At 41.3% G+C, this 18,736-nt stretch overlaps 1 protein-coding gene across 3 annotated transcripts in view; it reads left to right on the top strand.

The window, feature by feature from the left end:
• The window catches only part of GRIA1 (glutamate ionotropic receptor AMPA type subunit 1), a 278,498-nt gene that overhangs the window by 154,448 nt on the left and 105,314 nt on the right, over positions 1 to 18,736 (top strand). For all 3 annotated transcript variants that reach the window (XM_016167002.2, XM_016167003.2, XM_036224243.1), the window contains exon 5: positions 1,633 to 1,686. In XM_016167002.2, coding sequence (XP_016022488.1) covers positions 1,633 to 1,686 — 54 coding nt within the window. The remainder of the gene's footprint in view (positions 1 to 1,632; positions 1,687 to 18,736) is intronic.

Below are 18,736 nucleotides of genomic sequence, written 5' to 3'. Positions count from 1 at the left end.
TGAAAGGTAGGCAGGAGAGAAGGGAGGATACGCCATTGAGTAGGAAAGTGAGTAAAAAGGTGGGAAGGCTGGTATTAGGTTAAACCGTATGAATTTGCTAACTTTCATTGGTCACAAATAATCAATTATCATCAGTTTCCTATGTTTCAACCTGTAATTTCATTTTGCAGAGACTACAGTTATTCACTGCCTGAATGTGGTGGGTTTTGAAATATCTTTTATTCACTGTTTTGTGTTTATTAGAATCTGAATAGGCTTTTGATAAACGTATCTCATTGTTGAAAGGGCAGCAAACCTTCTGACAAGAAGATGAAAAAGTAATGAAGAATTATTAATAAAACTATCATCCCAATAGCATTTGAGCTCCATAGTCTGGAATTTCACAATCTAACTACCGTTTGGGGGCATTCATTGTGTGCACTTGCATTTAATTATTCCCTACATAAAAAAAAATATGTGAGTCGCTGTGCACATACATCCAATTAAGTAGATGTCTGAATGTGGATTTTAATAACCTTGAAAATTTATTCAGTTAGAGGAGAAGCCCAAGTACCTCTCATATGTTTTATGCCTCATTGCAACAGTGCAGGGGAAGAGGCACTAATTGGGATGTACTAACCCCAATTTGATGATTAAAAAAATAATAATACAGACAAAGATGAAGTTAACTTGCAGGCAGAGCTGGGGCTAAAACAAGGCCTAAGGTCTTAGCTGTTCCTTGAGTGACTTGTCTGGCTACCCAAGCAAACCTGTGGGTAGTTCCAGGTTTTTCCTGCCCACAATAATTAGGGATAGTCTACACATTCTGGATGGAGGGATGTTTGGAGACCCTGGTTTTTAATGATTAACTGTCATCAGGCCAATCATATAGAAAGGCTCACAAGACTCTGACACAGTCTTGACATTGCGAAGAGACTGATGAGGAATCTGGGAAAATCACTTTCCTTCGTGGGTCCTGGTCTTCACATCTGTGCAGTGAGGGGTTGGACCAGGTGATTCTGACATTCTCTTCAATCTGGGTTGAGCGGCCCATTAATGACTGAGTATCCAACTGGTTTAAGGAAGAAAGCACAAAATTCAGGGAAATAACTACATCTGAATATGGTTTATGCAAGGAGTTAAAGATCAAGAACTCAGGTAGAATCCTCCATTTACCCAGCTGACTACCCATCCACTCTTCCACTCATCTGTCCCTCCAAGCAGAAGATACTGCCATGACAGTGGCAAGGAATTCAACACAGAATGAGATTCCCACCAGGGAAGAATTTCCACACATTAGGGAAGACTTTATGAGGGGAGAGAAGTGAACACTTCAGCCATGTACTTGGCATTATGATAACACTACCCTACCCCTAGAATCAGACAGAACTGATTTCAAAACCTGCATCTGCCACTTAATGGCTGCGTAACCTTAGGGAGCCTATTCAACCTCTCATGCCTCCATTTCTCATGTGTAAAATGAGGAACTCAACAATGCCACCATGGTTGGATGATTGTGATATTGTAGTTGGAGTACTTAGGACAGGGCAAGGCGCATTGTAAGTACTCCATCAGTGTTAGTTCCTATCATTATTGCTGTTGTGGCTCTAACTGCTTATGTGATTAAGGAATCCCCTCCCATGTGTTTTGCAGATTATAAAGCTGGAGAAGAACGGCATCGGCTACCACTACATTCTTGCAAATCTGGTGAGTAGAGCACACTGCAGGCTCTCAGTTTATGGGTCTTTCTATGTTTGGGGCCCTAGCTTTCTTCTGCGGTCACTGGCTGGTGGGAATTGCATGGGTGTAAGGAGCGATTCAGAGCTACAATACTGAGTCCTGGCAGTACCAAGTTTACCTTTTCCATATTTGGTCCCATATCTTAAAGAGTTTTATTGCTGTGTAATTTATATGCCGTGCATTTGGCCACAGAATTGTGAAACCATCAACACAATCCAAAAAAGAAACCTAATACATACCCATTAGCTGTCACTCCCACTGTGCTCCAGACCCTCCAAGCCCCACGCACTACTAATCTGCTTTCTATCTCTATCACTTACCTATTCTGGACATTGCATGCAAATGGAACCATACAATATGTTGTCCTTTGTGACTGGTTTCTTTCATTTAGCATAAGATTGTTAAGGTTCATCCATGCTGTAACATGTACCAGTATTCCATTCCTTTTACTGCCAAACTAATAGTCCATTACATGGATATATCAGATTTTATTTATCCATTCATTGGTTGATAGACATTTGAGTTGTTTTCACTTTTGGACTATTATGAATAACACTGCCATAAATGTTTGTGTACAAGTTTTTCTCTTGAGTATATACCTAGGAGTGGAATTGCTGGATTATACGGTAACTCTATGCTTATCATGTTGAGGAATTCCAAAATTGTTTTCCAAAGCCCCTGTATCTCTCATTGAATTAATACCAGAGTTTTATATTGATTAAAATATTTTATAAATAACAAGTTTTGTCATGTCAAAGTTTGAACAATTTTCAGATTCACTTAATGGTAACTTTTTCTACAAAGTTTGCTTTTTATCCTGGTTTGTCCTTACAAATTTCTGTGTTTCCATTAAGATGTGACTTTCAGCTTTTTATCTATGACAAATTATGTCACATACAGCTTTAGCCATGTCATTTTGTGTTGATTACTTCTATGAGTAATATTAATTATTAATTGAACAAAATATTGAGGTTTTCAACTTATTTTTGGAATCAAAGTCATTAGTATAACAAAGGCATAGGTTCAGGGTGTATGTAATATGGAAAAGTCAAAATAACAGGATCTAAAAATAGAACCAAAACCTCCTTACTAAACCTTAAGTTCTGTGTTTCTTTCTGCCCTGTTCTCTATCTTTAGACAGATCCTTGCCTAAACCTTCTTTCCCTTTCGATTGATCCTTGCCTTAGCTGTCCCCATACTTCAGGCTCGAGACTGGAAATCAAAAGGGCTTACTGAGATAGGTTAATTTAGACCTGGCTATTAATGACTAAATATTTATTATTCTCAGAGGTATTTGCACTTTAAATGGGGTGGGGGGATGGCTGTTCAGAGGCTTTTAGGAAACCAAGAGTCTACCCCTAAAAAAACAATTACAAGGCTGGAATTTTTGACATTGTAATGAAGAAAACCCTTGACATCTCTCAAAGCCCACCCCGATCCTTAGTGCTAGAAGGGTCTTGGGAAGTCGACTCCATCTTAGTCTCATCTGCTTGTAGGAAAATAGAACCAGCAACGTGGTGTGACTTGGCTTGGGTCACAGAGCAAGCCCATGATAGCGCTAGGCCTAGCACCACAGTGAGCAGGCAGCATTCAGCGCTTCTTCCAGAACATCTCAGTGCAGACAGTGCGGGCCCCTTGCTGCGTGAGAGGCCAGAGAACAAGGGTCGTGGCATACATAATCACCTCTCTAGGGTAAGACAGAAATTACACAACGGTGGCCTCAGAACCACCTAAAGGTCCCAGGTAATTACATCGCCAGCCTCCATCCGTTGCCAAGTGACCCCTCGGTCACAACATCACCAAGTCAGTGCCTTGGGTTTCTGGATCCTCCTGATCTGTATTCTTCTTCTGACCTAATGAGCTCTCAAATTCTTACAACTGCCAGCTAATAGGATGCAAATTGCATATACCATCTAAATACAAGAGACTTGCATGTTCCAATAGATTAGTTGATAATTAGGCTTCAAATTACTAATTAATTCAGTTTGAAACATAGTCGAGCATGTAGTATATGTTTTTCTTCCCCCTTCAGAGGAATTGTGCAATTCATAACCTGATAATTTTTAGAAATTCCGCCACATAATTAGCCTGCTGCTGCATGGAACTGACCTCCTCCTTCAAAGCATTTGTGATTAGGGTGTAATTATAGAGTTAGAAACCAAAGAAGCTTTTGAAAGGTTTAACAAAAGAAGGAGCTTCACTTTTGTTTGGCAGTGCTTGCCGTTCCTGTCAGAATGCGCTTGCTTCAAAGTAGCCAACAGCATTCTTCTCACTGATCACTGTGGAGGAACTCAAATAAGCAGCCCTGAGGCTCTGTCAGAGGGAAGCGGGAAGAGAAGGAGATGGGCCCAGGAGCGGGGTGGTCAGAGAGGAGAGTTGCATGGACAGGGAGTAGAAAACAAACAAAAAGCCTGCTGCCATTTGTCCACACACCACCGTTAGCCAGCTTGGCAATGTTGGGTGACTCTCCAGTTCTTTGTTTCCTCATCTATCAGTTGGGAATAATAGTTCCTGCTCCACAAGCTCATAGTGTCATTGGGACAACTAACTGTGTTGTTGAATGCCACCATGCTTTGAAAACTTGGAAGTGTCCTACATGGGTGGGGAATTCTTACTTCATATACTGAATCTATCTATCTATACATCATAACTTGTGAGTATGTATATATGCACATACATGTGTATGTTTCTATGTGTATTCATATTTTATATATGATAGGATAGATGTGTATTTATATTTCCATAGCATGGGTAGGTCCATAAAGTGAACTTGAACCATGCAGAACTTGGAAAGCTATGCCATTATTTCTTAAACAAGCCTCTGGGTCCTAGAGCCCCGTGGAGGATCATGCTATCTGGTCTGGCCATCAGTCCTCCTTCAAACCCCAGCACAGACTGTACGTTGACTCCCTACTCTGAGATTATAGTCAAAGCGGACATCTACCAGCCAGAGACCTCCAGAGCTATACTTCTTATATTCCTGATGCATCAGCAGCAACCCTTATACCAAACTAGTGTTTCTCAAAAGAGAGGGCCTGTGGGCCCCAACCGTGAATCTGCAGAGCCAGTTTGGGGAACACTGAGCTAACAGTTAAAGACTTTAGTGTCACTGGAACTGCAATCATGACTACTCACATCAAGGGACAAATGACCAGATTACTGATGTTGATGATTAGAGAGTCACTGAAATTAAAAAAAAAAAAAAAAGAAAAAAAAAAAAAAGCACATTTAAAAATTCTTGTTGAGAACTAGCAGAGCTTTGAGAATTTATAAGCGGTCCACTAGTTCCCTGTTCGAGAAACAGTGAAGGTGTTAGCTGTCTTTCAAAGTGGACCATATCACACCTCGTAGGAGTTAATAACAATAATAGCAGCGATTCCTCCCACTTTCACACCGTGTTATATAGCTTATGTGGCATATTCACGTTAATCACACCACTGGGTTTTGAACATTGCAATATTCCTAGGAAGTAGACAAAGTAGACACTATCATACCCGTTTTACAGATGTGAGAACTAAGGCTCAGAGACGCTGTGTGACTGAGCTGCAGAGGAGGAAAGCAGAGATCTAGCCAATGGAGTTTGGCTGTCAGGAATCTGACAAAAACTGAGCAATGTGGGCAAAGAATAAGATGACCAGGCTAACAGAACATGAAACCACTTGAGCTACAGAAATAGAATTTTTAAACCCCTAATAAATAACAAAACAATAATAACAATGTCAATAACTGCAACAATTTATTGCATAATTGCTACATTCCAGACACTATGATAAATACTTAAATGTGTATCTGTTAAACCTTCACGATAATCCTTGAGGTTGATAATATCATCCCTACTTTTTTAGGTGAATAAAGTTCAGAAAAATTAGTAAGTTTTCCAAAGTCATAAATTTATAAAGTGATGGAGCTGGACTCCCTTCCACCCCAGACTACAGAACTCCAAAGACCAAGTTTTTACTTCTGTGCCACGGGACTGCTAAGCACAGGGGAGCTATGGGAAGGTGCAAGGAGTTGGGGGCGGGGGGGGGGGGGCTGTGTTTAAATCTTGCCTACAGTTGCGGCTATAGACCCAGAATTCAAACTCAGGCTCTCAAACTCCTGTTGGATAACTGTGCTATTATACAATGATGGCATTTCATTGTAATTAGAATTTCTAATGTATAAGGTAGCTGAGGGACAGACGATAGGGTCAAGTCATGCTTGGTCCTACTGGGGGAATTGGAGACAAGTCATTTCCACCTTGTGGTTGGAGATTAACCCCTATGAAATATCAGAGATGAGGGTTTGGGTTCATGTGGCAACTCACCCAAGCCTCAGGCCCCATGCTGCTGCCCTTCTGCTCTAGCAGTCCGAGAAGAAACTGTTCTTTATTCTCCTTGCTCCCTTATGGTAAGAAATCTGCCTACACCTTCTGTAAGACGGAGCTTGCCCACTTTCTTCTACATCTCTCTTCCTACCTTCTCAGTACTACACACAGTCATGTCTGGTTTCTGCAGCTTGGATTAGGTGGTACACTAGTTGGGAAGAGTGGCTCTCAGGTCAGACAGACCTGAGTTTAAATTCTGGCTTTATACTTATGATCTGTGTGACATTAGTCAAGTTACCTACCCTTTCTAAACTTTCATTTCACTTGTTAAAAAAAAGGAGTGATGTGATACTATCTGTCTCCTCCTAGGGTCTTGCATGAAGTAAGGAAGATAATACATTATAAAGTGTATATAGTAATATTTGGCCAAAATAAGCACTCAGTAAATGTTTATAATTACTATCATAATAATCATGGTCATCGCCATTATCATCATTATTATTGGTGGAGAAAGAATTCATTTAATATCTAGGAACAAGATACAATCTTTGAGGTCCCTTAACTCCCTCCCAGACTAAATTTCATCCACAACTTATTCACGATTATAGAATATTTTCTTCCCTATTTGTCCATAAGTGTCTGAAGGAAAGAATGTGTCTGCCTTGTTCAATGGTGAATTCCCTGTGCCTGGCAAAGTGAGTTTGCATGTAACAGGTTTTTTTTAAAAAAAAAAAAGTCACTGAATGAAGAAATGAGTGCAATGACTTCTCAGGAAATAACGATCATACCACCATATAACATGCACCAAAGGCAAAATCCTTGGTTCTATACTAAAAGAAGCAGAACTAGTGTGACTATAAATGTAGTTTTGAATGCAAAAATGATTAGCTGGAGATGAGCCTAAGAGGGCCTCGAGTCCACTTCCCGTCCATCTGGATCCTCTTGAATAATGGCCAGTGATGTGGAACCTGTTCATCCGAGACAGCCCTTTCTACTTTCGAAGGGCTCCGACAGTTTACAGTCTTTCTCCAGCGGGTCCCAGTCTGCCCTGCATCACCCTCTCATCACTCCTGGCTCCACCTGCTCTCTTGGGACTGTGGAGAACAGGTCTTCCACAAAGCAGCATGCACTTGGGAACAGTCATCCTGCTAGCTCTTTGGTGTGGCTCCTCCAGGATGTGATTCTAACAGCCCATGCACAAACATCCAACGTGGACCAGGCATGTCCACGTGCCTGGCACTACTCGGGGCTCATGTGAGAACAAAGAAAGACACAGCTTGACTTTTGTCCTAGAAGCAACATGGCCTTGTCTTCCAATTATATTAGGACATGTAAACAAAGTTTTACAATGAATGCCAGAAAAAATCACAACCTGTAACAGTAATTCGAGCCTCATAAATGGCCACTTGAATGGCCAGAGCATGGCAGTCAAGGGCTCGAGAGGCCTCTGCAGGCTGCGGGGTGTCTGGGAAGGATCATGACGGGGCACCTGTGTAGCCAGTGGTCCTCTGAAGAGTGTACCTTGCCCTAGTTTGAAGAATCCAATAGTTCCTAGGAGCTCACCTCATCCAGTCACCCATTTCACAATATAGACACTCAAGGCCCGGGGAAGGGAAGGCAGTAACCTATTCGAGGTCGCTCAGACATTGAATAACAGAGCTGGGCTGGGATTTGGAGCAATCCTTTGCTCTGTTCTTTGTTGCTTCTTTTCCTCCCACTGCTGCCTCTCAATTTCCACGGTGTGTGTGTAAGAGGAACAAATAGGCAGAAATGGGGCGAGGACTCAGAATTTCTCCTCACTCATGTGGTCCTATTCCAGCATCCCCTCCTCTCTCCCACAGAGACTTCCTTCCCTCTCTCCACCTTCACCTCACTCTCTGTAACAGTGACAGCACACAGTTTTCTCTATGGTCCCCAGAGCTAATACAGCAAAAAGCCTCTGGAAGGAAAGAGGAAGTAAGTGGGTGAAAAAGCTAAATCCCAGATCCCAAAGGATGCTCTGTTTTTAAATGGTCCAAGCATCCCATCAGGCAAGACCAAGTCTATGTTATTCTTTGTACTACCATGTTATAGCATAATCCACTCTAGCAACCCCTAAGAGTTTCTATAAAGTTTTTCCAAGAAAGGTGAGATTATGTTCCCATTGTATGAACGAGAAAAAAGAGGTTCAAGTTGTCGAAGGAACTTTTCCAAGGTCTTATAGCTAAAGCTAGAACTTGAACTTAAACTTCTCTAATTCTAAAGATGAGGCTCATTCTGCCCAAATCAGGGGAACCCTTGCAGATCTGAGGTCTGGTATTATAATTGAGCAAAACTGAGAAATAAACTCCTTTCCTCCTGAAATTTCCCAGAGTTCTGATTCTGACTCAGCCACTTACTATCCATGTGACCTTGGCCAAGTCACTTTACCTCTCTGTATCTCCATTTCCTCATCCGTAGGTAGGAATGTTAATATTGCTTCACAAGATAAAGATAAAATGAGTTAATTATGTCAGGTTTTAGAATAGTGAGTGCAACAGAAGCCTAGGGTCTTGTCCTAACTTTGCCACTGACTCATTATGATTTACCAAAAAAAAAAAAAAAATTATGTTTTTGAGGGTCTCGATTTGTTCAATATTTGATAAAATGTTCTCAAAAGGAATAAATCATCAAAAGGAACTTTCCACATGTGCAATTTATGGTTCTAGTTTTTCTGCCTCTCTCTGCAGTTCAGAGGTATCAAACAAAAATCTCAAACCACTCTGGCTCCCTTTATCATAAGGAGGAGGCTCCTCCTTTAATCTCAAGCACTTGGTATTTGCATCCTTTGCTCTTGCCGGCTGTGTGCACCTTGGCTACTTTGGAAGAGCTGTTTCCATGCTGGCTCAGTGGAGCATTTCAGACATGCAAGACGGTGGCTCCAGTCTTCCCCCAGAGCACGGAAGCCCTTGCCACTACCAGCTTAAACGTAGGAAGGACACACCTCTTAGTATCAAATTTGGATGATAGTCCGAGTAATGTGTAACTAGAAAGGTTCAGTCTACATTTCCTTACGTGTCCCTCTTTCTAGGACAGAAAAACAAATAATATAATGGGAAAACCATGGAGCCCATAAGACATGGGGCTCTAGGTGGGAACTTACTATGTGCCAAACACTGTTCTAAGAATTTGATGTATATTAATATAGTTAATCCTCACAATCGCCTTATGACATAGAACATGATTTCATCTTCTTATCTTGCTCTATAATGACTTGGGTAATATTGGCCTTCCTCACTAAACCTAAAATAGCTCAAAAGCAAGGACTATACCTGTCTTTTTCTCTGCTGCATCCTTTTGTCTAGTATGTGCTTGGCAATACTGAGCACTCACGAGTGAATGAGTAAATGAATGAATGATGAACAAGATTATTCCTTTCCCCATTCACAGTAGGTTCCAGATTTATCATATGTTTGAACCTTTATTCGTTTTTCACCAAGCATTCAATGGGTGCTTACTATATATCAAGGCCTATAAATGCTTAAGATGGCATTTCATCCAAAAGATGGGCTCAGTATATTCTTTCCTGCTAAGAAGGTTTTCATCATGCAAAAGGAAGCTATTGTTGGTCTCAAGTCTGCCAGGAACTTCAGCCACAAGGGCCCGCCCCAAACTAGGCTGAACTTTAAGTTGACCTTTGGCTCTTGCTTTAAAGTGGCCCTAGCCAGATGTCACTTCTGACTGCAGTCAGTTGGGGTAAAGTTAATGTGAAGGAAAGCCCTGGAAGACCAAAAATTTCCAGGCTGGGTAGTATTCTGCACCCATGTATTGACAGCCTAGTCTAGGGTCCCTTAATCTTCTGCCACAAAGTGCCAGCATTTTATCCTCAATCCCTGGACTGAGAGAAATTGGATTTTGAAACCTGACTTTTACAATGCCTTGTCAGCAGTGGACACATGTGTGTTCGCAAATACACAACCTGCCTCCCTGACTTCAAGTGTACTTCGATAAATTAACACTAGGGCTTTTTTTTTTTTTTCCAATACAGACGGTGGTTTAGCTGTTGCAGCCACAACTACAATGTCTTATTGACTCGGTGGGAACCAGGTCAGCCTGTGTGTTACCAGGGATTATAGAGGGTGAGGACACATTAAAGGTTCAGTTGATTAAAGAGATTAAAATAGGAAAATGTGAAGACCCTTATGCAGAAACACGGTTATTTGAGGATACAATTAAGTCCTCAGCCCAGGAATATTCCATGAATTCACATATATTCATATTCATGTGCACACACCTGTGCGATCACAGGACTATAGATCAAAGCTGAAAGAGCTCTTAAGAAAGAAATCGTCTGGCTCAGAAGTTTCCGAACGTTTTAGTTGAAAGCTCCTTTTCAAATGGAATCTTGGGGAGAACCTCAGTATTTAGAACAGATAAAAACCAGAGCTGCTTTGGTGGAAGAGGGATGGTGGGGATCTAGGATCCCACCTTTCTGCCTTCCCCCAGCTCAAGGTGGTAACCTCTAAAATGCCTGCAGCCCAGATCACAGTTCAAATGATCTCTGATCCAGCCTATGCTCTCATTTTGCAGATCAATAAAGTAATGCCTGGAGAGGCTTAGACCAGCTCATGAAGTTCAAAGACAGGACAGAACTTGTGTGGTTGCCCTTAAAACTGTTTCTCTGACACCTGTTATTTATGACCCAGTTCAAATATACTACACAAAAACATCAATGAAAAGACTTTAGTCCACAAGACAAAAGCTGAGAGGCTGAGAGATAACAGGATGCAAGCTTATAAGAAAATCATGAAAAGGGTGAGCAAAGACAATTGTTGTCTATTCTTTTATTCTACAGCATGAATTAAGCCATTGGCCTGCTCTGGATGCTGTGTCGTGGACATTGGGGGACCAAGGTTCCTGCTCTCTAGGAGCTCACAGTCTCCTAGGGCAGATGAGAAGGACCACTGCAGCAATCAGGGAGATAAAAATAAAGAGCACACATTTAGGACGCTGAGGACAAATGTCCCGGTCTCCTAGACACCTGCTGATTCCTTCCTAGTCTGAGACGCAGGCCATTCCAAGTGCTTCATTGCAGGACAGAAGATAAACAAATCAGACTGAGTGGACAAGTGGTCAGGAGGCAGGATGCACAGTGGTTAGAAAACAAGCACAGAGTCCTGTTACTTGCTGTGACTCGATCCCTGCCCCCACTAGCTATGTTATATTGGGCAGAAGCAACTCCATTCATTTAAGCCTCAGTTTTCTAATTGGCAAAATGAGAATGATATAAGTATCCACTTCACAAGATTGTCATGAGGATTAAGTGAGATAATAAAATGAAAGTACTTAGCACAGTACCTACTACATAGTAGCGGTTTGATAATATGTTAGGCATATAGTTACGGTTTTTATTATTATTTTAGCAAAATCTGCCTCCCAATACCTCCGTCCCTTCACTGGTTCTTCCAGAGCCTCTGAGAACAAATTTTTCACCTCTTCCCCATGACAGAGCTTCTGAGATTCAAATACGCCCTTCACTTGGCTCTTAGTTTTCTATTATTTCTTAGGTTGATCACCCCTTAATTAGAAATCAGGCATTTCTAATATAATAAGATTTTTCAAACCACTTCCCTATAACTCTCCTCTCTATGGAGCTGTCATATGAAAATTGATCTGACAACTGATCTGAAACTTGGTATGTTCAACCTGTGCCTCTCAGAGTATAAAGGGCAAGTTCTTTGAGTTGTTCTAATCTTACCTCTTCTAGATTTCAAGGAGATGAGACGGAGGAGTGCTCTTCCCAGGGTCCCAGGGCTTGTTAAATGAACCTTCTTCCTGGTCTCTTTCCCCGAACAATGCTGGATGCTCCTTTCCCTCCTGACAAGTACAGTGTCCAAACAACCAGGATGATGAGAGTTGAACAGCTTGAATGTGACCCCTTGAAAAATCGCAGAGAAAAAGGAAATTTGGCTTTGATAATAAAACTTTTCATTCTTTGAAAGCTGCACTCCTGTACACCAGCCTCCTGTTCTCTCAGCCGCCTTGCCTGACCCAGGGCCTGGTTTTGAAGCCGTTCTAACACCTAACCTCTTCTGGCCCAATGATAATGAAGATGGAGAATGTAATGATAATAATAATTGCTACCATTCATTAAGCAATTACTATATGCCAGACACAGTTCTTAAGAGCTTAAATGTATTCTTTTAAATCCTACAGCAATTCTATGCTGTAGGTGCTATTTATTACATCTGCATTTTGAGAACTGAGCCTCAGAGAGGTTAAGTAACCAGTAAGCACACGTAATTGGTGCTTTTGTTTCCAGGTGCATGTGATAATTAATAGTCATGATGATAGCCCAGAGCTGGTCATGATCCTTAAAACATTTTCCAAATCTTCACAGCAAGATGAAAGCATGTCTAATGTAGTTATACTGTTAAACATCTCTTTACGATATCACAATTATTTGAAATGCCTATTCATTCTATTCCTTTGAAAATTATAATTGACATATGATACGTGGAATGACTATATTAACTAGTTTACTTAATGGAGCACTTTTACTCCCAGTCGTTCTATTTAAATGGCTGGTCAGCATGGCATTACCACCTACAGTGCGTACATGGGGGAAATGGACTCTAATCCTTGTGAATCCCCTAGCCGGCCCTACAACCTTAAGCCACAAGTCGCCAATCTAGACCTCAGTTTCCCTATCTGTACGATGAGGGGTTTGATCTAATCTCCAACATCTTTGCTTCAGGCATTGTAAACCGTGGCCCATAAGACAAAACCAACTACCACCTGATTTTGTTTGGCTCATGAGCTAAAAATGGTTTTTACGTGCTTAAATTATTAGGGGAAGAAATGAAAAGAAGAATGCTATTTCATGCCATGTGAAATGATGTAAAATTCGAATTTCAATATCCATAAATAAATTTATTGGGACGTAGCCATGCTCATTCATTTACTATCAGTTATGGCTGCTTTCATGCTATAATGGCCAAATTGAATAGTTACAACAGAAATCAGAATGCCCGCAAAGTTTAAAATATTTACAACCTGGCCCTTTATGAAAACAATCTGCCGACCCCCAGTATAGACATGGGGTAGATGTGCACTAACAGACTTCAGATACGTAGAGACTCAGGGAACATGTAACTAACCTAATGAGGTTGGCGTCAAGGAGAGAAACCTAGCGTGTTCTCCCACAGATGTTCCTTTAAGACAGAAAGCAGGACAGAAAGGCTCCTCTCTAGCAGGATGAAACATTTGTTCTGGGTTCTTAACTGTATCAGCCACACTGTCAGAGGTTCTTTATCCCACTTTGTCTGGGGCAACCTGCGCACATCATCCTAAAGCTAAGCTTATATATTCCTCCACTGGCAATGCAGTGTAACACATTGGCAAAGAAGACGGGTTTTATAATTGCACCACGGTTTGAATCCTTGCTTGCTTTATGATCTCAGGGGACTTTCCAAAAGTCTCTGAACTATATAAGTCCTCAACATAAAATTAAAATGAATACTCATTCACTCATTTATACAAATGAGCGTCCTGTGCCTACTGTATATGTTCACCTCTCAGGTTTATTTAGGGAAATTAAATAGGATTATGTATATAAAGCATTTAACAGAATGTGTGGCTCAGAATAAGGGCTTGAGAAGTGCTTGAAATAAATCTAGAGGCAACTGCTGACTATTTCATTTTTCATTTTTCAGTGACAGTAACTTCATAATTCACAAAGGGTTGTTTAGATTGAGTTATGCAATGCATATGAAGTGGCATTTTTGCCATTATTGTCATTTTTTAATAAATTTATTGAGGCGACATTGGTCAATAAAGTTGCATAGGCTTCAAGTGTTCAATTTAAGACTACGTTATTGTTATTCCTATGAGCAACGCCTCTGGACCCATGTTTCAGTAGAGCATTTAACAGCACCAGCATTAACTCCAGGCCAGGAGATAACGAAGGAAGCAGGGCTTTCTTAACAGACTGTAGCAAAGATTCAACAAATGCAACGGCTTCTCTCCCCTGCTCTGCCACTACCATGCCGTCTCCCACCTTCTAGGAACTAACAGATGATTCCTAACCGGCAAGGTACATCACAATGATCTGAGGATCTATTTTTATTTTTTTAATAGTACTAAAAAGAAAATACATTCACATGGTAAAAAATAAAAAATATTACAGAGAGTATAAAATAAAAAGTAAATGCCTGCTCTCTTCAATCTCATACTTCTTAGGAATAACTATTTCAAACCTTCTCTTTGTTTCGTGATTCTGGTGGTTTCCTCCACACGTCTACATAATATATCTATGTCTCTTTTCCTTGCTTTATTAACTTTACTTACATCTTTGACTCCCCATTAGAAAGATGATGAATCATCTCAGGCCACTCCCCACATCTTGTTCTTAATATCTGTTAGTTATGCTATTATTGGGAATTCTTCTAATGACTGTCTTCACAATTTCAACATATTAAACCCTGATTTTTGATTTATCAACATTAGAGCTTTGTAAAAATACAGATGTCTAGTCTCCCTTCCAGGCTACTGAATGGCAATCCTCACGATGACTAATTTTTCAAAAGCCCCCTAAGGTATTCTGGTGTACCCCTCGGTTAAGGACCTCTATCCTGAGAGCCTGCAGCTCTCCAGCCAGTTTATTTGCATGGGAATGAAAATGGGGGGCAGAGCATTCTTCTCATGTCACCCAGTCACCAGTCACGCTTGGGACAGAGATGCCGAAGAAGGAGCAGACAGAAGCATAGTGACCAAATAGCTCCAAGAGCTCACTCATCACAAAGCCCCATTTTAGATGAGAAACAGAAGTCACTTTGTGAACAGCAGTATCTGGTACAGTGCTGGAGGGGTAGTGGAAGGAGTCTGGATTTAGGAGACCTGAGTTCTCATACCGAATAACTTGAAAAGGAGCATCTCGTGAGTTAATTTGATTTCTATTCAACAGTCACGGTGTACAGAGCATTGGACTCAGTATTTGTGGGTATGTTATATAATAGGCAAAATTACTCAAAGAGAGTAGTGATGATCGAGCCTCGCAGTTTAAAACTTTAATAGAGTATAATTTGCAATGTTGCATTCTTATCCAATATTATATAATTAATAGCACAATAAACAGATAAAGAAAAGTGTACTAATTACCAAATATTACCGCCTAAGGCTTTTTTTTTTTTTAAATAAAAATGGCAAAGGAAAAAAGAAAATGATTTAATTAAGCCTTTTGTTAATGAGCATGCTCAGGAGAATAGAGTGAATGAGTTAAAATTTCCAGTGATGGGCAAATAGTTAACACTTTTATTTCCCCTTCATAGTCAATAACACTTTTCTGTATTGGAAAAGTCCATTTTCTTGCATTATGGAGAAATCAAGTTTAGTAACTATAAGTCACTCATTTCTTAGTGATTTAAAGACATCGTAGAGATTTGAGATTACCATTCCGGCATGAACTCTTACATAAGAGGGACACTATCAGCTGTTAAATGAACATATGTTGACCTTATGGTATTCTCTAATTTTGTTTCTTTTACCTAATAACATCACCAATGCAAGCTCGTTTTATCATTCTTTGTCCATTTCTTCTAGGGAAGCAGAGGAGTTCAGTAAGAGGGCCCTATCAGTTTGATTAGATGTAAGCAAGATTTGGCTCCAGTAACCTTGTAGTCAGAAATTCTGGTGACAGAGTCAAGTGGCATTTATGTTTGAATAAACTCTGTCATTTCCTTTGGCCTCCATTTTATGTTCAAGATCGGGGCAGTCAGTACAAAATGCCCAGGAGCTTGTTACAGATTTTCAAATGAGAGAACTTGACTGACGGAGATAATTTCCATTTCATCCTCTCAATAGTTATTTTATGAACAAGATGTTCTTTTTAAAATCTCTAATAATTGTGGGAAATCTCTCAACTTCACATTAGCTTTTAATCACTGGTAGATGGCTGTACTCTTAGGCAGTATAACGTCTTTGAATGCCTATTGGGCATAAGTATCTAATTCTGACTTCCTCTGTTCTAACAGCTTGCTGGAACCACTGTGCAAATTAGTAGACCTCTGTGAAAGTCTGTAAACTGTGGCTACAGGAAAAGTTAATCTCAAAAGACGTTTCCAAACTGAGCTTCTCTTTTCAAACAATGAAAGTTATCCACTGGCCTTTGCTGCCTGCAGATCATATTTCCCTAGGCTAACTAGCATTCCTGTTTGAGCAAAGTCTCTGGCTTCTATCCATCCACTCGAATACATATTGAGCATCTACTCTGTGCCAGGCTTTGCTCTAGGTGCCAGGTTCTGGGACACATTTGTGAACAAAACAGAAAAGGTTGTTACCCTCATGGAACTGACATTTCAATGGGTAGAGAGAAGACAAGGGAACAAATGCGTAAAGGAGGTCATCTCGAAAGATGAGAAATGCTCTGGAGAAACTCTCACAGGGTGGCAACGAGGAACTGACTTGATTGGGTCGTGACTTGATAGGGTTATCCCAGAAGCAGGTCTGAAGACAAAGACTTAAGTACAAGTGGTTTCTTTGGGTGCCCTCCCAAACAACAGCAGGGAATCAGGAAAGTGAGGTAGGGAAGGGACAGCCCACAAAGTCACATAATCAAGACACTTACCCCTGAGGACTACAGGAGCTCAGTCCCTTAGGGAACCTCTAGACATGGTGCAGAACACACCCCAGGGTTATTCCACCGAGGGGAGAGGATTCTGGAGTATTTATCTGCTAACTCCCAACCATCATTGGTTGAGAGCTGCTCTGGGTGTACTAACTCCCTGACACATCTGGATTTCCCGCACATGGGTGAAGTAATAGGTAGGTTGTCTATAAAGTGGAACATCAGGGTGTAAAAGGGAGTAGAAATGAGCAGGGCACCAACAGCATCTACCACAGGGCAAGAACTGGATCTTCAGATAAGGGGTCAGGAAAGACTTCTCTGAAGAGATGGCATTTCAGCCAAGATCCTGGAATGGAGCCAGCCAGGGAAAGCAGGCCTCCAGGCGGAACAAATAGTTAGGACAAGGGTTCTGACTGACCTTAGCTTATTTATGAAACACAAATAATAAAGAATCACAGAACTCTGAAGGCAAAGGGTTGGGGGAGTGTCTTTGAGCCATGAAGTCATTTATGACTAGCTCTTTTTGATAAGGATACTAGATCAAGTCAATAAGAAATTAAGAGACTTGGATAGCACCATAGGATCCCCAGGCAGAGCTGGACCTAGCACTTTGGGCTCTTTGTTGCCAGTCCAGGTCTCCTCCTTACCCTCAATCCACCAAACGCTTCCCTTGCTCATTCTCCCATTTCTCTTATTGGGGTTTGGCAGCTCCCTAAGCCATGAAGCCCAAAGGGCACTAACTTGACAAACTCAGCTCAAATTCCTGCAGTGAGCCCCAAATATCTAAAAAGAAACTGAAGTTATCACGAGGCCATGGGCTGCCACTCTGACCACATTTCGCACTCCCTCTTCCTCTCACTCACCTTGTTACAGCGACACTATCCTCCTCACTATTTCTGGAACATGCCAAACATCCTCCCACCTCTGAGCCTTCACTCAGAATGTCCTTCCCCAGACTTCCCCACAGCTCACCCACTAGGCTTCTCCTCACTCAGGTCCCTGTTCTAGCACCACCTCCTCAGGGAGGCGCCTCGTGGTCATGCCTGCCCCAGCATGGCATCGCTCTCCTCCCCCTGCCCCCACACACTTTATTTTTCTTTACAGAACTCACTGCTACTGCCTAGTATACTATACTGGACTATACTGTGTATACTATGCTATATATTTACTTCTATATTAGTTTACTGTCTTTCCCACTAGAACGTAAGAGAAGGTACTTGTTTCATTAGAATAATGCATTATTGGCTCTCAAAGATATTTGTTAAATGGTGAGTGAATGAATGAGTGAGCAAAGAGCTTCAGAAGACCTTAGTTCTGGTCCTCTCTCTGCTGCTAATTCATTGAATGACTTTGTACAAATCGATTCTCCCACTTTGTCTCAGTTTCTTTATTTGTCAGACATATAATGTCTACCTTATAAAGTCATAAAGTAAAATGGGCCATAGATACAAAATTACTGTACATTATGGAATATGTTATACAAATATAAGATTTCCTTTTAAAGTTGAAGGCTTCCTGAGTTTGAATGAACTTTACCAAATGGGGAGGAAAGTTTCATTCTCAATAAAGAATCCTTTGTGGATGTTACAATTGACCGGGCCTCACTGAGTTGAGGTCTAGTCTGTGGTACAGAAAAGAGCATAGGGGGAGGGGTGCTCAGAATCCCGCCTCTTCCACGGATGTGCTGGGGACCCTGAACCGCCCACAGGAGCTTGGCCCTGATGGACTTCAGAGTCCTTTCCTCTCAAAAGGGCGAAGGGTGGAGGTCACGGAGGAGACCTCGACTCCTTTCTTATGTTTTCTTTTCTGTTCTACATTTGTGGTGTCATAATAATCCCGGCCGTCATTTATCCGTCACTCAGTGTGCACCACGCACTTGACATGCGTCATTGCGTTGCGTTTTCTCCCCAACCTTCTAATCCCTATCATTCAGACAGAAAACCATCAGGTAACTTAGTCCAAGGTAGTATCGCTAATGGCTGTGAGTAGCAGGGCCAGCACTTCAGCTCAGGCACGGCTGGTTCCTAGGCAAACACTCTTAACCACTGAGCTAACTTTGTGCACAAGCTAAAGGGTAACCGAGTTCAGAAAGAAAGGAGACACGACTGTCTCTCCATTAAGTTGGTTCC

Source organism: Rousettus aegyptiacus, unplaced genomic scaffold (assembly GCF_014176215.1).
Source record: "Rousettus aegyptiacus isolate mRouAeg1 unplaced genomic scaffold, mRouAeg1.p scaffold_m13_p_7, whole genome shotgun sequence".
Taxonomy (NCBI): domain Eukaryota; kingdom Metazoa; phylum Chordata; class Mammalia; order Chiroptera; family Pteropodidae; genus Rousettus; species Rousettus aegyptiacus.
Note: the sequence above shows the minus strand (reverse complement) of the source record. Positions and strands in the feature narration are given on the sequence as shown.